At 47.0% G+C, this 23,829-nt stretch overlaps 2 protein-coding genes and 1 non-coding gene across 8 annotated transcripts in view; 2 read left to right on the forward strand and 1 right to left on the reverse strand.

Annotated features, from left to right (window-relative positions):
* The first annotated feature begins 960 nt into the window (after nucleotides 1-960).
* Nucleotides 961-12,069, forward strand: ESRP2 (epithelial splicing regulatory protein 2). 5 transcript variants are annotated; one of them, XM_027516189.1, is made up of 16 exons: nucleotides 961-2,482; nucleotides 2,571-2,699; nucleotides 4,182-4,295; nucleotides 4,423-4,537; nucleotides 4,876-4,974; nucleotides 5,197-5,251; nucleotides 5,323-5,433; nucleotides 5,509-5,641; nucleotides 5,720-5,762; nucleotides 5,927-6,228; nucleotides 6,346-6,558; nucleotides 6,653-6,851; nucleotides 7,007-7,193; nucleotides 7,510-7,675; nucleotides 7,751-7,856; nucleotides 11,394-12,069. In XM_027516189.1, the coding sequence occupies exons 1-15, from the start codon at nucleotides 2,285-2,287 to the stop codon at nucleotides 7,838-7,840; spliced, it is 2,154 nt and encodes a 717-aa protein (XP_027371990.1). In that variant the 5' UTR covers nucleotides 961-2,284; the 3' UTR covers nucleotides 7,841-7,856; nucleotides 11,394-12,069. The 5 variants fall into 5 exon arrangements, with proteins under 5 accessions (XP_027371990.1, XP_027371986.1, XP_027371989.1 ...); XM_027516185.1 differs by having other exon boundaries at nucleotides 7,751-7,828; nucleotides 7,905-12,069; XM_027516188.1 differs by having other exon boundaries at nucleotides 7,091-7,193; nucleotides 7,751-7,828; nucleotides 7,905-12,069.
* NFATC3 (nuclear factor of activated T cells 3) overlaps nucleotides 8,782-23,829 on the reverse strand; it is a 94,016-nt gene continuing 78,968 nt past the window's right edge. The window contains exons 10-11 of one of the 2 annotated variants that reach the window (XM_027516184.1): nucleotides 21,410-21,513; nucleotides 8,782-11,666 (exon numbers count right to left, since the gene is read on the reverse strand). In XM_027516184.1, coding sequence (XP_027371985.1) covers nucleotides 21,413-21,513 — 101 coding nt within the window. In that variant the 3' untranslated portion in view covers nucleotides 8,782-11,666; nucleotides 21,410-21,412. The remainder of the gene's footprint in view (nucleotides 11,667-21,409; nucleotides 21,514-23,829) is intronic. The other variant, XM_027516183.1, reaches the window with a different exon arrangement.
* LOC113876897 lies at nucleotides 23,704-23,811 on the forward strand. The gene has a single exon (XR_003506631.1). It is a non-coding gene; the product is annotated as a U6 spliceosomal RNA (small nuclear RNA).

Consider the following 23,829-nt stretch of genomic DNA (forward strand, 5'->3'; position numbering starts at 1 on the left):
AATATCAATAACCTCAGATATGCAGATGACACCACCCTTATGGCAGAAAGTGAAGAGGAACTCAAAAGCCTCTTGATGAAAGTGAAAGTGGAGAGTGAAAAAGTTGGCTTAAAGATCAACATTCAGAAAACGAAGATCATGGCATCCGGTCCCATCACTTCATGGCAAATAGATGGGGAAACAGTGGAAACAGTGTCAGACTTTATTTTTGGGGGCTCCCAAATCACTGTAGATGGTGATTGCAGCCATGAAATTAAAAGACGCTTACTCCTTGGAAGGAAAGTTATGACCAACCTAGATAGCATATTCAAAAGCAGAGACATTACTTTGCCAAAAGGTCCGTCTAGTCAAGGCTATGGTTTTTCCAGTAGTCATGTATGGATGTGAGAGTTGGACTGTGAAGAAAGCTGAGCGCCGAAGAATTGATGCTTTTGAACTGTGGTGTTGGAGAAGACTCTTGAGAGTCCCTTGGACTGCAAAGAGATCCAACCAGTCCATTCTAAAGGAGATCAGTCCAGGGTGTTCTTTGGAAGGGATGATGCTAAAGCTGAAACTCCAGTTCTTTGGCCACCTCAAGCGAAGAGTTGACAATTAGCTGCAAGGGTGTGGCCGGGAGGAAGACCGGACTCAGCCTGGCGCACGAGCTCTCCTAGTCGGGTGAGGGAGGGCTTTACCTCCCTGTTGCGTCCCGCCCACCGAACAAATATTTGACATTCCAGGCTTATCTAGAGGAGGGTGGTGCCCGAAGAGCGATTTTCCTCCTCCCCCCGGGCCTAACTGGCTCAGTGAGTCCAGGGGTGGGGTCAGCGGGTTGGCAGTTGGGTGGCGGTCTAACCTGGGGCAGCGAAGCGCGGACACTCGCCTGCACTCAAAGATGAAGCGGGTCGCCAGCAGCCGCTGGAAGGCCAGTCTGCTTCCCAGCCGCCGTGTCCCGGGCGCCTCAGTCTCTTCATCCGCCTAGTGGGGACGCGGTGCAGTGTGTATTAGAGGGTAAGGCCTCGGAGGCGCCTCCTCTACGCCGGGCTTTTTCGCTCTCATTCGTCCGAAAGTCAGAACGCAGCGCCCAGCTTCTCTGAAAGCGTGAAATGCGGCTCGCGCCCCAATTCCAGCTCGGGCTTCGCAACCCAGTGTGTCTACTCTCGCTGGGCTGGAGCCCCTTCTCACCGGATTCTTCTTCAGTTTCTCAGTCACATAAACGGGAGAATTTGGGGAAGTCCGGGGCGGCCCGGAAACTCACCGTAAAGGAGCTTCACCAAGCCCGACGGGACGAAAGGGTGCTGGGAGCCCTCCACGAGAGACTGTCCAAAGAAGAGAAGAGATGGAGGATCTGCGGCCCCCTTGAGCACATTGCACTTTCGCCGCTAGCCCTCATCGGCTAGCGCGCTCTCAACTCAGCAACAGACCTGTTATCCAGGCGGAAGGGCGAAAGCATACCGCAGCTCTAACGTCGGGTGGGGGCGAGGCTCCTTGCTGGGGCAGTCCGGCTCAGCGCCGTCTAGAGGCCCGCTCTCGGGAGCTGCGGCGGGGGATGTGGGAGACGCGCTTCTTCCTTCCCGAGAAACGAGGCCTGCGCAAGTCCGACCGCGCTCTAGCATCGCAGGCACTTCCAAGAGCCCGGCTAAGGCCCAGCCTTCGCACCTGTGTTCACAAACTCTGCCCTGAATCCCCTAATGGTTCTAGTGCTCTCTTGTGCTTCCTGCCACTCTCCTCCCACCTCTGGCAATCACCCCATAAGCCTTGGGGTGATACCTGGTAACTCTTACCTCCCCTTTGACTTTACCCCTCCAGACCGGCCGTCGTGACCCCCTACAACCTCTAGGCTGCCGCTTACGGACTGAAGAAGGCCCCAGTTTTGCACTTTCCTTGGTAGAGCCCTGGTGGGAGAGGGGAGTGGGAGGGGATGGGGGGTCGCCCCAGAAGTCAGGCAGGGTCGGCTGCGGGAGTGGAGTCTGGGTCTTGAGCGCGAGCCCAGGCCGGGAGAGCGAGTGTGAGCGTCCAGGGCTGGATTCTAGCGGCCCTCCCCCAACGTTCCCGGGCCCTCGATCACGTGGCCGGCGGGGCCGACAGGTAACTCGCCCAGAGAGGGCGGGGGCCGGTAGCCGCCCCGCCCCGCGGGGCGCCGCGGGCGGGTCTCAGCAGCGCCCACTGCGCCAGCCGGGCCGCAGGTGCCGCCCCCAACACACGGTGTCCCGCCCCAGCCGGGCCGCGTCTGCCGTCGGTCGGTGCGTGCGTGCGCTTCGTCGATCCGCGTGTGTCTGGCCGAGCGCCCCTCTCCTCTGCGGCCATGACTCCGCCGCCACCCCAGCCGCCGCCCCCAGGCCCGAACCCCACTGCAGACTCCGCTGCCGACCCGCGTCCCGGGCCTGGACCCCTGGTCGTACTGTTCGGGGCCACGGCCGGTGCGCTGGGGCCGGACCTGGGTTCCGACGAGACCGACTTAATCCTCCTAGTCTGGCAAGTGGTGGAGCCGCGGAGCCGCCAGGTAGGATAGGAAGGGGGCACTGAGATCTCCAGAGAGCTTCGGGATCCCAGGAGCGCAGTGGCTGATCGGTTTTCCCCGCCGTTCGCAGGTGGGGACATTGCATAAGTCACTGGTTCGCGCCGAGGCAGCCGCGCTGAGCCCTCAGTGCCGCGAGGCGAGCGGCCTGAGCTCCGACAGCCTGGCGCGGGCCGAGCCGCTGGACAAAGTGCTGCAGCAGGTGAGCGCCGGGGCTGGGGTGAATGGAGGCACGGCCGGGCTGCAGGGACATTTCTCGGCGGGAGAGGGGGCAGAAGGGGAGGCCTGGCGCACCACAGCCAAGTGGCCAGGGTGGTAGGACGGGTTCCTGTTGTTTGAAACTTTCAGCGACTCCCTAATGTGCGTGTGTCCGCATGTGTCGGCCGTTCCAGGGGGGCGTCTTTTCAGACTTCACAGTGATCCACTCCTAATGAAGGGGTGGAGATGGAGGCTACGAGACCCCTCCCAGAGTCCCAGGCCTGCGGGGGGAGGTAGGTGAGACACCTTTGGGAACCTGCCTGGCCAGGTCGTCCAAAACAGCAGCCGGAAGCTGAAAGGGCCGAGGGGCCCAGACTTGGCCACAGGTCACGATCCGTGCCGCTTGTGTCCTCGGCCCACCCACCGGCCTGGGAGACGCTGCAGCGGGGGCGTAGGGCGGTGTCTGCCCCCGAGGTAGACGCCGCCAGGTGTAAGCTGCTCGTCCAGGCCTGTCCCGGTCGGCTGGCCAGGCATGGGCGCTGTCCGGACCCCGCCTGGGGGCTACCTGGCTCCTGAGTGCAAAGGCCTGGCTGAAGTGGAAGGCGGTTCCCTTTGCTGTTTTTCTTATCTTCTTTACTGCGCTCACCCTGTGCCTGACTCTTGGGTGGAATGAGTGAAAGTGCTTTACTAGCACAAATTCTTTTATCTTCCGACAACTTTGGTGGTTCCTGATGAGGAAACAGGCACAACGATGTGGAACCTGAGTCTGTTCCAGGACTCCCAAACTAGCCCCCACTTGGGATGCGTGGGCTGGGTCGCCTTGCTCTGCTAGCCTCAGATGGGAAAGCTCGGGCTAGGGAAGGTTCTTGGGCCTGTGGTTTGTGCTCATACGTGTTCGCCGGCGGGGATGAGAATGGGGGAGGGGCTGGGCCGCTTCCCGCCCCCTCTATGAGCAAACACCTCAGTGCCACCCGGTCGATCGGGTCTGGGTCAAAGCTCATGCTGCCCCTGGCGTTCAGGTGCGGAGCTCTGTCCTTGGAGTTTCTCAGCTCCTGGGTTGGTCAGACCTAGGGGCGGGGCTGCCATTGACCATGAGCAGGCTGGGCCTCCCACAGGACTGGGCCTCCCTCACCTGTCTGAGGGTGGTGCCTGGCCAGGGACAGGTTTAACCTGCTTTGTCCCACCCCTCCCCACCTACTTGTCCCACTCCACCAGGTGTTTGCTCTGGCCCCATTCCAGACTCCTGGAGTGTGTGTGATGGGGGCTTGGGTGATCTGTGACTGCTCCCATTTGGCCTGGAGAAGGTGACAGTGGATGGGGAGGGAGCGGGTGGGACACAGAGCCAAGCCCAGCAGGCGTGGCAGCCTCCTCCCCAGGCAGGGAACGGCTGAACATCTGGCTGAACCAGCTTTGCAAGCCTGCACCCTCCCTCCCCCTGCCCACCTGGCTGTGAGTCCCTCTGTCTCTCTTCACTCCCTATTCCCAGTTCTCACAGCTGGTGAGCGGGGATGTGGCTCTGCTGGGCGGGGGCCCCTACATGCTCTGCACTGATGGGCAGCAACTGTTGCGACAGGTCCTGCACCCTGAAGCCTCCAGGAAGGTATGCCACCACTGAGGGTGCAACAGGGGGCACAGTTGCCAGGATGCCCACTCTCACAGGGCCAGGGGCGGCGGGAGGCCAGGGCAGCTCAGTTCCCCCATTCATCCCCATTCCCATGTGCCCCCAGAACCTGGTGCTCCCCGACACCTTCTTCTCCTTCTACGACCTCCGCAGAGAGTTCCACGTGCAGCACCCAAGTGCCTGCTCTGCCAGGGACCTCACCGTGGCCACCATGGCACAGGGTATCTGTGACCCAGCAGAGTGAGGGTGGAAGGGTGGCTGCAAGCTGAATGTGTCTTGAGTATGTGCATGCTGGCAGGTTGGATGAACACATGCAAGTTTACATGAACCGCTCAACCCCTGACTGCAAGTCTGTGTCTGTGCTGGGGCACATTTGGAATGTAGGCATGTATCTCCATTTATCTAGGCTGCGGACCTGTAATGGCACAGATGAGCCAAGCCAAAACAAATGTGTTTGCTGGGATTCTGTGTGTGTTTATGTAGGGGCTGTGAGCTTCAGTGGGACATGCCAGTTGCCCTCTTGTGCTGGGATTTCCTCATTGTTATTCTCTGCTCATAGAGTTGGGGCTGGAGACAGATGCCACAGAGGATGATTTTGGGGTGTGGGAAGTGAAGACAATGGTAGCCATCATCCTCCACCTGCTTGAAAGTCCCAGCGGTAAGGTTCCCCTCACCACCTTTCACCTGTTCTCACGGCTGGGTGAATGCCTGCCTCTTTCTTCCTCCAAGTTCCCCTCCCCACGTCACCTTCTCTGAGAGGCCACAGGTGAAGCCCCTTTGTTGCCTCCTCATCCCCCTCAACTGTCCTTTTTGCAGAGCTTGGTGGGGAGACACCCCTCCCTCACCAGACCCTGCTGACCCACATGCTATCTCCTCTCAGGTCAACTGTTTGTGAAGCCTGAAGGGGTGAAGCAGAAATATGAGACAGGGCCTTGGTGAGTGAGGGAGGGGGCAGGGTTGGGGGTGACAGCAGCTGGACAGCTCTGATTGTGCCTTGCCCCCACAGCAGCAAGGCTGACGTGGTGGACAGCGAGACTGTGGTTCGGGCTCGTGGGCTGCCTTGGCAGTCATCAGACCAGGACGTGGCTCGATTCTTCAAAGGCCTCAATATTGCCAGGTAGGTACAGCAGGGTAGATGGGCACAGGAGGGCAGGCCCACCCAGGAGGGACTAACGCAGTGCTGGCTCTGCAGGGGTGGTGTAGCACTGTGCCTCAACGCCCAGGGCCGCAGAAATGGTGAGGCCCTCATCCGTTTTGTGGACAGCGAACAGCGGGACCTAGCGCTGCAGAGACACAAGCATCACATGGGCGTCCGCTATATCGAGGTGGGGCTCTAGGGTTGGGAGCAGAGCAGGACAGAGCTGAGGCTGGGCAGGCATGAGACCCATGGGCTGTCCCCACAGGTGTATAAAGCAACAGGAGAGGAGTTTGTGAAGATCGCAGGGGGTGAGTGTGCTCCCGAAAGTGCCTAGTGCCCCCTGGCTCTTGACATATGTCCTGTTTCCTCATGCCTCTTGCCTTCCTGCTTCCCTGGGTGCCGGTGTGGGTGGGTATTTGGAAGGGCACAGATGAAGTCAGTTAAGTGACTCCCACGCCCCCCCCCCCCCAAGGCACATCACTAGAGGTGGCGCGTTTCCTGTCACGGGAAGACCAAGTGATCCTGCGGCTGCGGGGACTGCCCTTTTCGGCTGGGCCAGCAGACGTGCTAGGCTTCCTGGGGCCAGAGTGCCCAGTGACAGGGGGCGCTGATGGGCTGCTCTTTGTGCGCCACCCTGATGGCCGGCCCACGGGTGATGCCTTTGCCCTCTTCGCCTGTGAGGAGCTGGCACAGGCTGCGTTACGCAGGCATAAAGGCATGCTGGGTAAGCGATACATTGAACTCTTCCGGAGCACTGCAGCTGAGGTGCAGCAGGTGAGCCCCCCAGGCCCCACGCCCCACACCCATGTACCTCTCCAGGGTGTCCCTTCTCTCCCTGCCTTGGCCTTGCCCTCCTTGGCATAATCAGCCTGCTGCTTCCTTTCCTTCTAGGTCCTGAACCGCTACGCCTCCAGCCCACTCCTTCCCACCCTGACTGCTCCACTGCTGCCCATCCCCTTCCCACTGGCAGCTGGGACCGGGAGAGACTGTGTACGCCTGCGAGGCCTGCCCTACACAGCCACCATTGAAGATATCCTTAGCTTTCTGGGGGAGGCAGCAGTTGACATTCGGCCTCATGGTGTGCACATGGTGCTCAACCAGCAGGTAAAGCTGCTGCCCAGGGGGGCCAAGGGGGCAGCATGGTTAGGAGTAAGGGATCCTCGCACATGACAGGCAGCTCACAAGGTGGTGTGCACAGGGCCGGCCGTCAGGTGATGCCTTCATCCAGATGACATCAGCAGAGCGGGCCCTAGCTGCTGCTCAGCGCTGCCATAAGAAAGCAATGAAGGAACGCTATGTGGAGGTGGTCCCCTGCTCCACAGAGGAGATGAGCCGTGTCCTGATGGGGGGCACCTTGGGCCGCAGTGGCATGTCCCCTCCACCCTGCAAGCTGCCCTGTGAGTGTCCCAGGGGCTGGGGCCTTCAAAGAAGTGGCATGTGGGAGCCAGGCTGTTACCACCCTTACTTTCTACGTGGGGGGACTCTTCTCTGGCTGCCCAACCCAGGGCAGTGCTGGGCTCCCTGCAGATACACTCTCTGCTTCTGCCTCTAGGCCTCTCACCACCCGCCTACGCCACCTTCCAGGCCACCCCGACCCTCATTCCCACTGAGACAGCAGCTCTGTATCCCTCTTCAGCACTGCTCCCAGCTGCCAGGGTGCCTGCTGCTCCTACCCCAGTCGCCTACTACCCAGGGCCAGCCACTCAACTCTACATGAACTACACAGCGTACTACCCCAGGTACCCTGCTGCTAAAAGAACTTCAGTCTTGCCCTCTTGTCTTGGTTTGCAGGAGGCTCAGATCCATGATCCCCTTCCTGGGCCACGTAACTCAAGGTCTCTTGGAGCTCCCTTATTCTGAGACAGTGAGGGAGTGACAACTAGGGGCTGATTGATGCCACCTACATACTGGAATAGGGAGGACTCTGTGGAGGCAGGGGTTTCAGGGAGGAGGAAATGAACCAAGCACAAGGCAGAGGCAAGGGAGGAGGCGGGTAGGGCTCAGTCTAGGCCATAACTGGGACTACACTACTAAATCCCTGCCTTTTCCCCCCAGCCCCCCCGTTTCCCCCACCACTGTGGGCTACCTCACCACACCCCCTGCAGCCCTGGCCTCTGCTCCCACCTCCGTGTTGTCCCAGCCAGGAGCCCTGGTCCGTATGCAGGGTGTCCCATACACAGCTGGTATGAAGGATCTGCTCAGCGTCTTCCAGGCCTACCAGGTGAGGTGTGGCTGGAGTGCTGGGGAAGCTGGCTGAGTCTGGGGCTCCCTGCCTAAACCTCTGTCCCTCCTACAGCTAGCCCCTGATGACTACACCAGCCTGATGCCTGTTGGTGACCCAGCTCGTACTGTGCTACAGGCCCCCAAAGAATGGGTGTGTTTGTAGGTGAGGGAGCCAGGAGGTAAGAGCTGACTGATGTCCTAAGCTAATGGGACTCTCCTGTCTCCAGAGAACCAGCGCCCTCAACCTGGTGGCTTCTTTCTGGCTTTTCAAAATTCTCAGAAGGCCCCCAGCGGAGATCAAGCCCCAGCTCCATCCCCCAACTTATTGCTCTGCCTGTCCACCTCAGAGATGACGGCTGGACCCTGCATGCAGGGCTGGGGGTGGAATGGCACTACCCTGCTCCCAGTGGTCGGATCTGGGCTCCTTAAGTAGCACCCAGAGAGCCTTTGTTCTGTTCTGGCTATGGCCTGTGCCTACAGGTTCCGGGGGGCTGATGTCCACAGCAGGCTTGGTTTCTTTAAAAAAAAATGTAAGCCCTGGTGCTTTCAGTGTATGACTCCAGGGAGCTTCTTTCTGAGTAAAGATACCAGTGTCCTACCTTCCCGTCCCTTCTGACGGGGTGCAGGGCAGCAAAGAGTGCTGGTCCCACTCCCCAGGATACTTGGACCTCAGTGACCACATTGTGCCAGGGGTGGTCCCACCTAAGGATGATGGCCCCCCTGGAGCTTGGCACAAGGAATAGCAGATGGCAAAAATCACAAACAGTTTTGATGGACTGTACTGCAGTATCCCCAGAGGACACTAGGGGGCAGAAGGCCCCCACAGAAAAACTCAGGCTTGACTTATAAAGGGACTTCTGCCTACTTTTCATGCACACTTTGGGCAGGTCAGTTTTCCTGAACTCAACAGACACCTTGGAATGTCCTCTGCACCCACTGCAGGGTGCCCAACTGAAGCTTCAGAAGGAATTTGGAATTCTACCCTCTCTTCTGTAAAATAAAGGTTCCTAACCAAATGGACTTTTTAAAAGCCCAAGTGCCCTTCCCTTTGGCACACAGTGAGGGGCTCCACACCAGCCCCATGCAGAGGAACACTCAGGCAGATTTCAAGGAGACTGTTGACCTGTCACCGTTTATTATTTCAGCACTGTAACTGAGGAGCCTGAATTGCTGGCTTCTTCCCTTTGTATTTGTGTAAGGAGCACTGTACTCCTATAAAAGGTTTTAAAATACAAAATGTACAAGAAAACACAATCTCAAGTGCTGTAAACATAACTAAGAACCAGTTCCTTAATTGAACATCATCCATTTTATAAAATACAAGGTTTCAACTTGAACCCACCTGAGCCATACAGATGACCATCTGTTCTGGGTATCAACAACAGGGCTTTACAGCCGGACTCAGCAAAGCTCTGTTGATAGGGGCTAGCCCTGGGCAGGTATGGGATGCACCCTGGGCAGCAGCACCACACTCGAACTCGAAGACATCTGTTCCTTTAAATGCTGTTTTCAGCCAAGTTTCTTAGTGCATCTCCAGTAAGCAGAAGGCTGCTCATCCCATTCCTCAACCCACGGTCTAGCAGGGCTGGAGCGGGCAGGGGCGGGTGCTAGCACGTGCCAGTTGCTCAGTGCTGTAACTAGAGTTCAATTGCATAGTCCAGTGGATGTGTGCTGTAACACCACTATGTTGCACAAAAAGTAAGGTCTCTGTCTACAAAGCCAAAAATACTGTCTCTTACACCAAAGCTTTTACAAAGCTGATACAAAACTGCTTATGTAGTATACAAAGCTCTATTTTAAAATTTAACTTTTATTTTAAATAGGAAAGCATTTCTAGTGCTACAGGCATCAAGGTATTTAAAAGGCATCAAATTTTGGTGCATAGCAACTCTGGATCATAGAGGCTTTTATTCTTGAGGGCAACAGAGCAACCCCCAAAGGGTCTTGCAAGGGAAGCTCTTGTAAGGACCCCATGTGAGGTGGCTACCCCAGGGGTGTGAAGGCGGAGGAAAGTCTGGCCATCTCAAGAGGGTCAGCCCCCTAAAACCCTCCAGAGGAAGCTCTGGGCTTCCAACCACAGGCCCCAAAGCAAATCTATCTACACTCCGTGACACAAAACTCACTTTCAAAGAAAATGTGAAAACACTGGGCTCCAAGAAGGACTAGAGTGATTTGCTGAAAGATAGACATTTTTTCTAACTAATTTTAGGGAGAAATTGAAAACATTGTGGCTTAAAGGAAAAAAAAAAGACCATACCTCATTGTAGGTCAACAGTTCCTATCTGGCTGACTAGAGATGGTGGACATTGAGCTGGCTCCCTCCACCCAGGCCTCACTTGGCCTCAGTAGAGAGTCCTGGCATCTGGGACCTACAATCCCCTGGGGTAACAGCAATGGAGCCTGTGACCAGCCCATCACACTGTCTCTCCTATGTAGGCACTCAGAAAATTTGCTTCCTGAATAGAAGTACAACATTTCATTTGAAAACATACTGCAAGCTTTAGGGGCCTTGAAATAGGCCCAAGCCTTGGAACAGGAAACTAATCCCACTAAGGGGATAGGTAAGGGCAGGGTTTGAAGAGAACCCAAGTTGGGCACCTCCTTTGGTAGACAGCAGGCTGGAGTTTCTTGCTGGCCCCTCTTTGGGCACCAGCCTTACCAGCAGCAGCACCAGGGCATCTTTGGTGTGGAGGGTCAGGTTTACAATGGTATCTCATTTTTGGATTTGCCTCAAAGCCTTCTAGGGAAAGGTTGTTTTTTATGCCATGTGGATGGGGCAGGATAGGCCAGGATCATTTCAGGCTGTAAACAATGAGGGAAAAGCCTCCCATGCCAGTGCAGATCTTAAGAGCTTCCCATCTGGAATCCTGCAGGTCCTCTGCCCCGGTCCCGAAGCATAGCTCATTTGTGCTTGGCTTCTGACACAGCCTGGCCTCTATAGAGATGAGCTAGAAGCAGCAAAGTTGCCTAAACAAACCAACAAGAGACTGGCAGCCAAATGCTGATGCTTCCACTTGGAAAAGGTCTGGGACCAGAGGACATAAAAAGGAAAAATACCCCACAGCCTACCTGTTAGTAGGATGGCAGGAATTAAAGATATCAAGCTAAAAAAAACCCCATCTTTCAAAGCTCCCTTACATGTAGTTAATTTACCCAAGGCCCTGAGGGGAAAAAAGCAATTTCAACATGGAGACGGTATGGAGAGACAGCAGGAAGATTACCTAAAAAGTTACAAAAATGCTATGCTCTGGAATGTCATTTTGTATTCCAACACTTCAGTGATTGGAATGGTCTCTTCTCATTTTACCTAAGAGTTTACTTTTATAAAGAAGTATGAGCTACATTTGGCTTTACTTCCTATGAATCTATGAAAGGCTTCCAGGACACATGCTGAGTTTCTGAGGCATAGGTGTGGGCTTGGGGTAGTTTTTTTTTTTCTTTTACCTCTGGAAAGTTTTATCAAAAGTTTCTACTTTAAAAATATCATCAAAGCTAAAGAGTCCTTTAAATGACCTAAAGCAGTACAAATCACCAATCCTAGCTAAGCAACCAGGTCACCTGCAGAAGCAGCACCTCTGAAATGGAGAGCCTGCTGCATTCACACTCAAAGCACCCATCATATAAAAGTATCCTATTTAAATATAAAAGGCAAAGCTCATTTCTCCAAAGATCAAACAGCCTGTACTACTCCTGTTCTCTTACAAAATCTTCCCAAGGCCTGAGTTGGAGGAATGCTGCTTTCCCCACATTCGGTGATCCCAACTCCTGGCTCCATCCTGAAGGTTGCAGAGTTGGAAACCCAAGGTCCAAGGAGAGAAACATGCTGAGAAGTACATGATGATGGACACAAGGCTGCAGTGAGCACTGTCAGAGCCCGTCGGATCTTCCTAAATCCAGGGAACTGGGACCCGGGAGGGGAGCCTGCCTGCTCGCCCCTGTCCCTTGGGAAACGGAAATCTGAGACATGTCTCTCCCAATTACCTCGTTCACTGAAAAACAAGAAAGGGAAGAGTAATTAGTGACCTCTGTGTGACTGACCATATGATGCTCGAAGCCGAGCTCTATTTCAAAGATGTTTTTTTCCCTTTCTGTGGCTTTCTAATGAAGCCTACTCTTGAACTGGATGGAAACATCATTCCAAAAGTTTTTCCAGGCCCCCCTTTCTCTATCTTTCAGGTCAGTTTTATTGGAAAGGGAAATGGCTCAGAGAAAAGGGAAACGTTCCTAGCCTCACTGTGAAGGCTCAGGCTGCAGAGCAGAAGACAGGATTCTTGTTCACTTAACCTAACTTTTCCTTAATCTGCATCCCTTTAGGAGAGTTTTCCTTTCCTGATTCCTGCAATGCACCTTGGATATAAAGTGAATGAAAATAAATACTTTGATGAGAGTTGAGATTTGGGGATTACTTTGTTACCCTATGCTAATACAAACACCCTTTATTATGTAGAGGCATTTGTATTATTGCTGATCCTTTCAGAAAAGGCTCTTGAATTTGTTGATTTATAGTCTTCTGTGAGGTCCAATGCAAAGAATTTTAATCTTAGGAACCAATATAGAAGGAAACATCCCAAATATGAACCTTTAGTTCTCTCACCATTAGAATTCTTTGCTTTGAAATGAAAATTTTTTTGCTTCATCACCTGAAAGTTCTATACTAAGACCACTCCTAAGCATATACTCAAGGGATCTGAAAACTACTTCCACATAAAAACCTGTACTCAAATGTTCATACCAGGATTATTCTTAATAGCCCCAAAGTGGAAACAACCCAGTTGTCTACCATTGATGAGTGGATAAACAAAATGTGGTCTGTTCCATACAATGAAATATTATTCAGCCTTAGAAAAGAATGAGGTTCTAAACACATGTTGCAACATGGATTGAACTTTGGGAACATTATACTAAGTGAAAGAAGCCAAACACAAAAGGTCCTATCTTGTCTGATTCTATTTATATAAAATGGTCAGAACTGACAGAAAATAAACAGGTGGTTGCCAGGTATTATAGAGACAAAGGAACAGAGAATGACTACAAAGAGGTATGGGGTTTCTTTCTGGAGTAACGAAAATGTTTTAAAATTAGATACTGATGATGGTTGTACAACTTTATGAATATACTAAAAACCACTGAACTGTATTATTTTCAAAGATGAATTCTAAAGTAATGAATGAATAATGAATCTCAGTACAGCTTTTATAAATAAAAATAGACCAAGAGAAAAAAACCTTTCCATAATTAGCATCTGAAGTGATCATAGAGCAAAGGAGACACTACTGATCATTAAAAAAAAAACTTCAAGTATTAATATCTAATCTATTCTTTAGGTAGTTAAGAAAAAAGTTTTTCAAACTCATATACTCATTATGGCTATAAGGAAAAGGGAAGTAACATTCACTCCACAAATATTTATTGAGCATCTATGGGTTAAACTTAACTGAAAATTTGTATCTTGTTTCAGCTAATCTTGACAACAATTTAGGATCAGTATTATCCCACTTTACAGATAGATAATAGAGGTTGTGTCACACAATTTGCTTAGTAAATGGTAGAATCAGTTTCAAAACACCCGTTCAGCTTCTTGAAAGCCAAAAGAGTAGAAGAGGCTAGAAATCATTTACACAAAGAAAATGCAAAGGTCTTGGACAAAAACAATTCTACGAGTGAGTGTGGTGACTGTAAGAAGAAGAAAGGATTGATTCGTTACTACCACCAAGGCTCTAAGTCTAGGAAGAATAATGCTGTCACTACTGGAGAAAAGCTGAGGACGAATTTAGAGGAGGAAGGTGGTAGAGGTCAGCTCTGGAACTGAATTTGGAAATTAGAACAACCAAAAGGAAAAATCCTATGGGTAAGAAACTACAGTGAACGATCAAGAGGAGATTTATGCACCTTCTTACTACAGACTTGGAAGTATGGGAGCAGTTTCACTCCCACTGAAGAGCAAAAGGCTGAGAAAAAAATGAGTGGGAGTAGCCTTGTGACCCAAGGAGAAAATAAGACCTGGGAAAGCAAAATATGTAAGCAAAGGAATGGCCTGGAAATTAGGTTTGGTTTGAATGCAGGCTTTGCCACTAATTCCATGTGTATCCTTGACAAATTATTTCACATATCCAAGATTCCCATTTCCTTGGCTAATCAATGATGGTGTTATAAACTAATAAGGTCTCTAACCATAGAAGTCTGTGATTCTCAACAGACAAATTTTCAAGTAGCAGCATTCAGAAAGGCAAAGAAGTGAAGGATGAAAATTTGGCTTGACTGGCATTAGTAATCACACTGACTGTAATTAGTTCAACAGTATGTGAACCGTAAACTTCCAGATGTTCAAGCTGGATTTAGAAAAGGCAGAGGAACCAGAGATCAAATTGCCAGCATCTGCTGCATCTTTGAAAAAGCAACAGTTACAGAAAAACAGCTGCTTCTGCTTTATGACTAGGCCAAAGCCTTTGACTGTGTGGATCACAGTTAAAGATCCACACAGTCTTTGTGTGGAACATTCTTAACGAGATAGGAATACCAGGCCACCTTACTGCCTCCTTGACATCTGTATGTAGGTCAAGAAGCAAGTTAGAACCGGACACGGAACAAAAGATTGGTTCCAAATTGGGAATGGAGTACATCAAGGCTGTATATCGTCACCCTGCTTATTTAACTTATATGCAGAGTACATCATGCGAAATGCTGGACTGGATGAAGCACAAGCTGGAATCAAGACTGCCAGGAGAAATATCGATAACCTCAGATACACAGATGATACCACCTGTATGGCAGAAAGTGAAGAGGAACTAAAGAGCCTCTTGGTGAAAGTGAAAGAGGAGAGTGAAAAAGCTGGCTTAAAATTCAAAAAACTAAGATCACGGCATCTGGTCCTGTCACTCCATGGCAAACAGATGGAGAAACAATAGAAACAGTGACAGACTTTCTTTTCTTGGGCTCCAAAATCACTGCAGATGGTGACTGCAGCCATGAACTTGAAAAATGCTTGATCCTTGGAAGAAAAGCTATGACCAACCTAGACAGCATATTAAAAATCAGAGACATTACTTTGCCAACAAAGGTCCATCTAGTCAAAGCTGTGGTTTTTCCAGTGGTCATGTATGGACGTGAGAGTTGGACCATAAAGAAAGCTGAGTGCCGAAGAATTGATGTTTTTGAACTGTGGTGTTGGAGAAGACTCTTGAGATTCCCTTGGACTGCAAGGAGACCCAACCAGTCTATCCTAAAGGAAATCAGTCTTGAATGTTCACTGGAAGGACTGATGCTGAAGCTGAAACTCCAAATACTTTGCCCACCTGATGGGAAGAACTGACTCACTGGAAAAGACCCTGATGCTGGGAAAGACTGAAGTCAAGAGGAGAAGGGGATGACAGAGGATGAGATGGTTGGATGGCATCACCAACTTGATGGACATGGGTTTGAACAAGCTCCGGGAGTTGGTGATGGACAGGGAGGCCTGGCGTGCTGCAGTCCATGGGGCTGCAAAGAGTCAGAAATGACTAAGCGACTGAACTGAACTATGATTAGTATTTAATGCAGAATAGTAAAGAAACAGAACTATAAGCTAAAGGAATTAAGTACAAAAGGGTGAAGATTAAGTAGTGCTGGCTAGCTCCAATAATCATTAATTGAGATCAATTTCTGAAGGTCATTGATACACAGACTTATGAAGGCCTGTGCCAAATAGATGGTGCTTTTTAAATAAATTTTCCAGGCTAGGACTTATTGACCATTCTTGATGGTCTGCATAGAACGATGGAATTAATCTAAACTGACTCTTGACTGCTAGAAACAACTCACTGAAATAGTATGTAAATGAAAAGTTATGGGGATGTATGTCAGTACATTTTCTCTTCAGTTTCCTTGTAAGTATAATGAAGATTTTTAAAAAATCTTATATAGTATATATATGTATTATATGTATATATATATATATATATGGGATTCCCTGGTGGCTCAGCTGCTAAAGAAATTGCCTGCAATGGGAGAGACCTGGGTTCGATCCCTGGGTTGGGAAGATCCCCTGGAGAAGGGAACGGCTACCCACTCCAGTATTCTGGCCTGGAGAATTCCATGGGCTGTATATAGTCCATATATATAGTAAATAAAGGGACATAAATAGACAAGGCAGCCTTTGGCACCTCTATCATAACAACAGGGAACAGTGTTTTCAGTGTGGATTCTACATGTGGGTCTATGGGTTAATTTCGTGCCAAGAGAGAGCCCAAGGATGGCTGTGATCTCTGTGCATGGCCTCTAATGTTATTCATCTCATTAGACTATCAGTACATATCAGTATCAAATAGCTTATGAGCTCCCAAAGGACAAGGACCTTACTACCAAGGAAGAAACATCAATTTCTGATAACTTAATAAATGGATCCTAATTGTCTATGCCAAAGCCTTTGACTGTGTAGATCACAATAAACTGTGGAAAATTCTGAAAGAGATGGGAATACCAGACCACCTGACCTGCCTCTTGAGAAACCTATATGCAGGTCAGGAAGCAACAGTTAGAACTGGACATGGAACAACAGACTGGTTCCAAATAGGAAAAAGAGTACGTCAAGGCTGTATGTTGTCACCCTGCTTACTTAACGTATATGCAGAGTACATCAGGAGAAATGCTGGGCTGGAAGAAGCACAAGCTGGAATCAAGATTGCTGGGAGAAATATCAATAACCTCAGATATGCAGATGACACCACCCTTATGGCAGAAAGTGAAGAGGAACTCAAAAGCCTCTTGATGAAAGTTAAAGTGGAGAGTGAAAAAGTTGGCTTAAAGTTCAACATTCAGAAAACTAAGATCATGGCATCTGGTCCCATCACTTCATGGCAAAAAGATGGGCAACAGTGGAAACAGTGTCAGACATTATTTTTGGGGGCTCCAAAATCACTGCAGATGGTGACTGCAGCCATGAAATTAAAAAACTCTTACTCCTTGGAAGGAAAGTTATGACCAACCTAGATAGCATATTCAAAAGCAGAGACATTACTTTGCCAACAAAGGTTTGTCTAGTCAAGGCTATGGTTTTTCCAGTGGTCATGTATGGATGTGAGAGTTGGACTGTGAAGAAGGCTGAGTGCCTAAGAATTGATGCTTTCGAACTGTGGTGTTGGAGAAGACTCTTGAGAGTCCCTTGGACTGCAAGGAGATCCAACCAGTCCATTCTAAAGGAGATCAGTCCTGCGTGTTCATTGGAAGGACTGATGCTAAAGCTGAAACTCCAATACTGTGGCCACCTCATGCGAAGAGTTGACTCATTGGAAAAGACTCTGAGGCTGGGAGGGATTGGGGGCAGGAGGAAAAGGGGACGACAGAGGATGAGATGGCTGGATGGCATCACCGACTCGATGTACATGAGTTTGAGTGAACTCCGGGAGCTGGTGATGGACAGGGAGGCCTGGCGTGCTGCAGTCCATGGGGTCGCAAAGAGTCGGACACGACTGAGCAACTGAACTGAACTGAACTGAACTGAATTCAATACATTTACTTGGAAGCTATTTGGAACTAGTACCCTGAAAGTTCATTAGGTGGTGTGGTAGGAAAGGGACCAGAGAATGTTATTAAAATTCAGACATGGCATCTGATTTTGACTTTGACAGTGTCTATTTTAAACAGGTCTCACAGCAGTGGCGAAAAGCCAAATATAGAATCAAGTACTCAGCTCACAGTCATCTTTTCTGTTGCTTATTCCTTCCAAAGATGATAATTTCAGAGATATTATAGGCTGCCATAAAACCACAGCTTTTTCAACTCTTATCTCACTGTTCAAGTTTTAAAACAAGATGATTAAAAATGGTGCTCTATCATCATAAAAAACCACGTAATACAGTTTTCGTGTGTCTTTATGAGGAAGTCGAGAGTCTGTAACCAGCACTATCCACCCACTCACCAAGTACATTTTAATGATAAACACATGATTTCCTGAAAAAGTCAGGTGATAACCTTTATAGCAAAAGCCTGATCCAAGCTGTGTTATTTCTGCTTCCCTTCACCAAAGTTCTGCTCTCCTTTTGCCTAGTGTGCTTAACTTCATTTTGCTAAAACAACCTGGAAGGTTCTTGACAGTTCCGGATTTAAAGACTAGGATAAATCCAAGATTCTTCACAAAGAAGCACTCAAGCTGACTATACACAAAAATACTTTGATATATAATATTAATACACAATAATTAGCTAGTAGATTTAATTTCCAATGGAGCAAAGAACTCGTCTATTTTGGTCTCCACTGACTCATTAGTGCTTGGTAAATACTGAGTACCGAATAAAATTACATGCCATTGAATCTTTAATGGCATGCTGGCAAAACAACAACAAAAATTATGCTCAAATAATAGCTACTGAATATGAATTTTAGGCCAGGGAGTCAGTACTGCAACAAAGCAGTCTTTCCACCATTCTTCAGCAATAACTTGAGAGCAGTGTGGTACACAAGTCCACTGCTCTCCCTTGCCCCTCACTTCTCCCTTAGACTGGGAGCTCTAGGCTCTGGCTCCCTGAGATAGCCTTCTAATGTGGCCAAAATTTGTCAACTTAAGCAAATCAAAATTATTACTGATAAATAAATCTATAACGTAATTTATAGGTAAATCATTAACAATCTTGATAAATACAGTACTTCTTAAAAACATTAATGCTTACAATTTCATTTTTACTTCCTTTTGAATGTATATATGCATGAATTTATTGATAATCCTATTCCATGAGGATAGGATTGGCTTTGAGTTGGCTTTATATTTTTCACCAAGTTAAGGTAAAAACAAAGAGTTATTTATACCCTTCCTATACAACATTCTCACTTTCTCTCTATAAAGAGTAAAGTGCATTAAAAGCCTAGAACAACAGTCAACAGCCATCAACACCCGTGGTAAGAGGTTATGTAGGTCACAGCATTTGGCCCACTTGTGGCATCCACTGTCCTTGACTCCCATTACCGCAACACCTGGATTGCCTGTGTCACCACAACAGAAGTAGTCAGAGCCATCAGCAATATTTGCTATAAGAAAAAACTTTTTTTTTTAAATCCAAGAAATGTTCAAACTATAGTCCACTGAAATGCTATCTACACACAAGAATGAGGTGTCTGAGTAACACAGGCCTCTTCTTTAGAGCTATTTCCAATGCTTACGAATTCAGAGTTAGAGCTGGGCATGGTATGGTATGAAATCTCACCACCAGGTGGAGGGGCAGGGTAACCTAGAGCCCTGCCTCTAGAGTAGGCACACACACATTGTCAAACACACACCAGTTTAAAGGGTCTTCATAACTAGCATTTGAGCATCTTGATCATTTTTGTAAACTATTTTTAGGTCTCATTAGTCTCCATTTATGTATACTATTTCATTTTAAGCTCCAATCAATGAACATTCATAAAAGTTTGGCAAGTTCATCTTTTCTTCCTTTCCTTACACCCCAAGATTAAAGGTACAGTTCATTCTCTGGCTGAACAATTTTATGGAGATATTATTTTTTATAAAATGAAGGTACAATCATTTTCTAAATTTCCCTTGAAGAAACAAGAGACATTTGGAAGTAAAGAAATAGAAATTATTTTAAATGGATGAGAAACTAGTACTACTTTATGGTTTATTATTCTAAAGCAGAGTTTTCCTAAGATTTACTTTCAGGTTATTAGGTAAGTTATAAGAATACTATCTAAATAAAATACATAAAATACTGAACTCAACTATTAATTATTTTGCATTTATCAAAATCAGATTAATTTGCCTTTTCAAGCTAAAGATAGAAAAACATTCCTGAAAATTTAGAAGTCTACCTATGGTAGACTGCTACTGTCCTAATTCATTCTTCTCTAGTAACTGAACTCATACTGAACTCTAGATATTTCCAGCTCTAGGACAGATTCAATTTACAGGCACAATGATCAAAGATATCCTTCACTTTTAACATTAGGTTTAACACTACTAGTAAAGGGAAATTATGACACTTTTTGTTTTCACAACTGACTGAGGGGGAGGTCAGTCCTGCTATTACAGGCCCTAAGAAACCTTTCATGTATGTGATACTATACTGTCATACAGACTTTTCCTCTAGAAGAAGTTGTGACTCAAAACATTCTACAAAGACAAACACTGAGTCTCCAGCTAAGTAAATAGTACACAGTTACTTGAAAGTACATTCAAGTATCAGCACGTGTGTTTTTCTATCAGCTAAAAAATGAAAAGTTGGGGGAGGACCCCAAGACAAAAAACTTCTTTTCAATTTGGGTTAAGATGTGAGATTCTGAATTTTAGGCTTATCAGAAGACTGTCCTTTTCCTTTTTTTTAAATTTGAACATTTTCTCTGAGTAATCTTGTTCATTTCTGTATACTGTCGACTCCTAAATCTACTGTCTCCAGATCCCAAACCTGAGCTCCAGAGTTGTAAACCCACACAACTTATTCCACACCTATGCTATGAATCCCACACGCTTGCCTCTTCAAGACCTTGTTCCATCAAATTTCTTCACTCTTCCATCTCTTTAATCAAGCTACCCACCCACCCTCTCCTAAGATTCTTCTCATCATTACTTAAATATGGGTAAGTCTACATCTCAAACCAACTAGCAAATAAAAACCCTAGACCCACATGGCCCTCTATCTCTAATTTTTTTTTCATTGTTTAATATCTTAAAGGAATTATCTTCCCTGCCTGCTGTTTCTCTGTTCTTACCTCCTGTTCATTCCTTAGCCATTCCTTCACTCCACAGAAACACTTCTTACTAAGATCACAAGTGACCAACTTGTTGGCTTCATACATGGGAAGGGCAATGGGGTAAACACTGGGAGAAATAAGCTTTAATTTTGGTTCAGCTGTGATGTGACTAGGGCAACCTAAATTTTGTTCAACTGATTTTTCTCCACTATAATACTAGGAAATTCATTTAAATCCTGGTTATAACTCTCCTGAGAGTTTTAATTTCTTTTTTGTTGTTGGTTTCTTTTTTTTACTATTTTTAAAATATTTATTTATTTTTTGACCATGCTGTGTGTGCTGTATGGGATCTTAGTTCCCCAACCAGAGGTCAAACCGTCCGCCCTTTTATTGGGAGCACAGAGTCTTAACCACTGGACCACGAGGCAAGTCCCTATAATTTCTATCACAGACTTTCTCAGGTGGCTTTGAGAGTCTTTGAAGAAAGGAGCTGTACGAGGGAAAGGGAGGGTTATGGTTGCTTGCTGAGGCAGAAAGGCTTGGCTCCCTCAAAAGCACAGACTCCTCCCAAATAGAGTCCCAGATGAAACTAACAGAAATGGAAAGATGGGCCTAAAGGGCAGGTTCAAGGGTAAATGATCCAAGTTGCCTCTGGCAAATGGCTAACATTTCCTGCTTTACTTCCATTCCATACTGCCTTATGTCAAAACTTAAAAAGGTACTCGATCAGAAATGAGTAGGCTTATACGCCTGATCTGCAATTACATTTACTCAGCACACAAGCCATAGAATTCATACAGATAGGCCTCCCTCTGCTTTGGTTTAATAAATCCAATCAAACACTCATTTTCCTTTCATTCAAACCCATACTAAAATTGTTAAGTACAAATGTGAGAGCCTGAGTGTGGTTAAATTTACAAAGCAGAGTGTTAAAGTTTAGCTCCAAAGATGACGAGTGGGCCCCTAACAGAAGATGCCCATGGATACCCCCTCCTCTGTAGCACATGCAAATCCTGCCACTGCATGCAAATATCAGACTTGAGAACAAAAATAATCATACATTTCAATCAACACTCACCCTCTAGATTCTCCAGAAAGGAGGTGGACATGAGAGCTCACTGTGGTTAGGCCATTTCTCTGCTGAACCTGATGGCTGGTGTTCCAAGTCAGACATAAACTGGTCTGTGTCAAAGAAGACAACATCACTACTGAATGGAACAAACCAGAGGGTAACAATCTACTACATGCCCAGCTTGTTTTTTTCTACAATCAAGAGGAATTTAGTTTTCCTTTACCTGCCAGTCATGGCATACAATAGCTCCCCACATTTTACTGGATAATATAAATACTGGAGTCCAGAGAGTTTAGGTTATGCTGATTTATTTTCTAAATTTAAAAGGGAAGTAATTTTTAAAAGTTACAGTGATGGTTTTCAGTGATTGTCAAGGATAGATTTAATTTTCAATAAACTAGTTTCCACATACTTGTCTGTGGCTGTATCTTTTTTTTTGGCTGAGATATGTGTTATGCAGAACCTCAGTTCCCCAACCAGGGATCGAACCTGTGGCTCCTGCAGTAGAAGAACTGGAAGCATGAAGTCTTTTTTTTTTTTTTTTTTTTTCGGAAGCATGAAGTCTTAACCACTGGACCACCAGGGAAGTCCATCTGTGGCCACATCAGAGTTATTTGGGCACTTAATAAAAAATAAACTTCTGGGCTCTAGAGCACAGAATCAAAATGTCTAAGGGTAGGGGCCCAGAACACTATATGCATAGGTAAATTTGCAGGTCATGAAGGAATGTTTTTTAAACTAAAGTTCACATCTATTAGCACGTTATGAAATCAATAGAGTAAGCTGAAATCAGTATTAAAAAAATAGAACAAAATAGAAGATGGGCTACATTTTCTTTAATAAAGGTTAAGAATTGGCTTGTGAGACTTTCACATTAGTTGTAAGTTTTTTGTTATGTAACGGATCCATGCTATAAAACTTACTTATTGTTAGAAGTAGTCAAAATGTTTGAAAGTCACTGTACTCAAGAAGAGTCACTATTGTCAGTTTTGTGCTAATGGATGACACACTCAGATGCCCAGCTAAAGAGTCCACTATACAATGAGGCAGCCTCCTCCTCTGGCCTATAAAAAATTATTTTTGGCCTTTGCTGTATGAATTCAAATAAAAGGACATAACCTTCTATTAGATTCTAGAAGAATGCTTATTTTATCGTGGAAGAGAAGAAACTGTACATAATCTCTGTGAACTAGCTGATACCATACCCTCCTCTTAGGCAGATAAAAGAGGGAAAACCAAGGAGCAGCCAATCTCCTTGCATTCTAGTGAGTGCAAAATGCAGTCTCACTAAATGGGTCAAAACAAAACACAAAAGCCAGGAACTCTTTATGCTTAGGCAAAATTTTTCTGCCTGAAGCTTTTTTATTACTAAATTTAAGATCACTCACCTAGCTTCAGGAGTGACTTAAGCATTATAGTACCTTCAAAGGTCTCCTTTATGAGGCTGCCCAATCTTCACAACTGAATCCTTCAAAACAGACTCTATGGTACAGAACATGGGATTCCAGGTAAATCAGCACATAAATTAGAAGAAAGAGAAGTCCAGGCCAAGATACACTGGGGGCTTTTGTGAGTTGGCTGACACAGTGGTACTTTCAGATTGTACTTATGGAAACTTGCAGCCCTCAAGACATTCTTATAGTTCCTTGAAACTCGGCTGCCAGCTCCAAAGAACAACTGATTTATCTCTATCACACAAACTTTGGCCAGACATTTAAAGAATTAATACTAATCCTTAAACTCTTCCAGAAGATTGAAGAGAAGGGAACACTTCCTCTCATTCTAAAGCCACTATTACCCTGATTATCAAGGTCAGACAGACACTACAAGAAAAGAAAACTACAGAATATAAATGGGAAAACATCCCATGTTCAAGGGCTGGAAGACTTATATTGTGAAAATGATAATACTACTTAGAGCAATGTATAGATTCAATGTGATCAAAATCCAACAGTGTTTTTGCAGAAACAGGAAAATCCCATTCTGAAATTCATATGGAGTCTCCAAGGACCCTCAAGAGCCAGAAAATGAAGTGAAAGTGAAGTCACTCAGTCGTGTCTGACTCTCTGTGACTCCATGGACTGTAGCCCATCAGGCTCCTCCATCCATGAGATTCTCCAGGTAAGAATACTGGAGTGGTTGCCATTTCCTTCTCCAAGAACAGTCTTGAGAAAGAATAAAGATGGAAGACCAACACTTCCTGATTTCAAAACTTACTACAAAGCTACAGTAATCAAAACAGTATTACACTGGCCTCAGGACAGACATACAGACCAAAGGAATAAAACAGCCCAGAACCAATGCTCACTTCAGCAGCATGTATACTAAAATTGGAATGATTACAGAGGAGATTAACATGGCCCCTGTGCAAGTATGACACACAAATTTGTGAAGCATTCAGTATTTCTAAAGAATTTTAAAAGAGT

This window comes from Bos indicus x Bos taurus, chromosome 18 (genome assembly GCF_003369695.1).
Source record: "Bos indicus x Bos taurus breed Angus x Brahman F1 hybrid chromosome 18, Bos_hybrid_MaternalHap_v2.0, whole genome shotgun sequence".
Classification (NCBI taxonomy): Eukaryota; Metazoa; Chordata; class Mammalia; order Artiodactyla; family Bovidae; genus Bos; species Bos indicus x Bos taurus.

Coding starts and splice junctions, on each gene's coding strand:
- ESRP2 (XM_027516185.1), top strand. CDS start 2,285: ATGACTCCGCCGCCACCCCAGCCGCCGCCCCCAGGCCCGAACCCCACT. Junction 4,538..4,875: donor CGTGGCCACCATGGCACAGG/GTATCTGTGACC, acceptor CTCTGCTCATAG/AGTTGGGGCTGGAGACAGAT. Junction 6,559..6,652: donor ACATGGTGCTCAACCAGCAG/GTAAAGCTGCTG, acceptor TGGTGTGCACAG/GGCCGGCCGTCAGGTGATGC.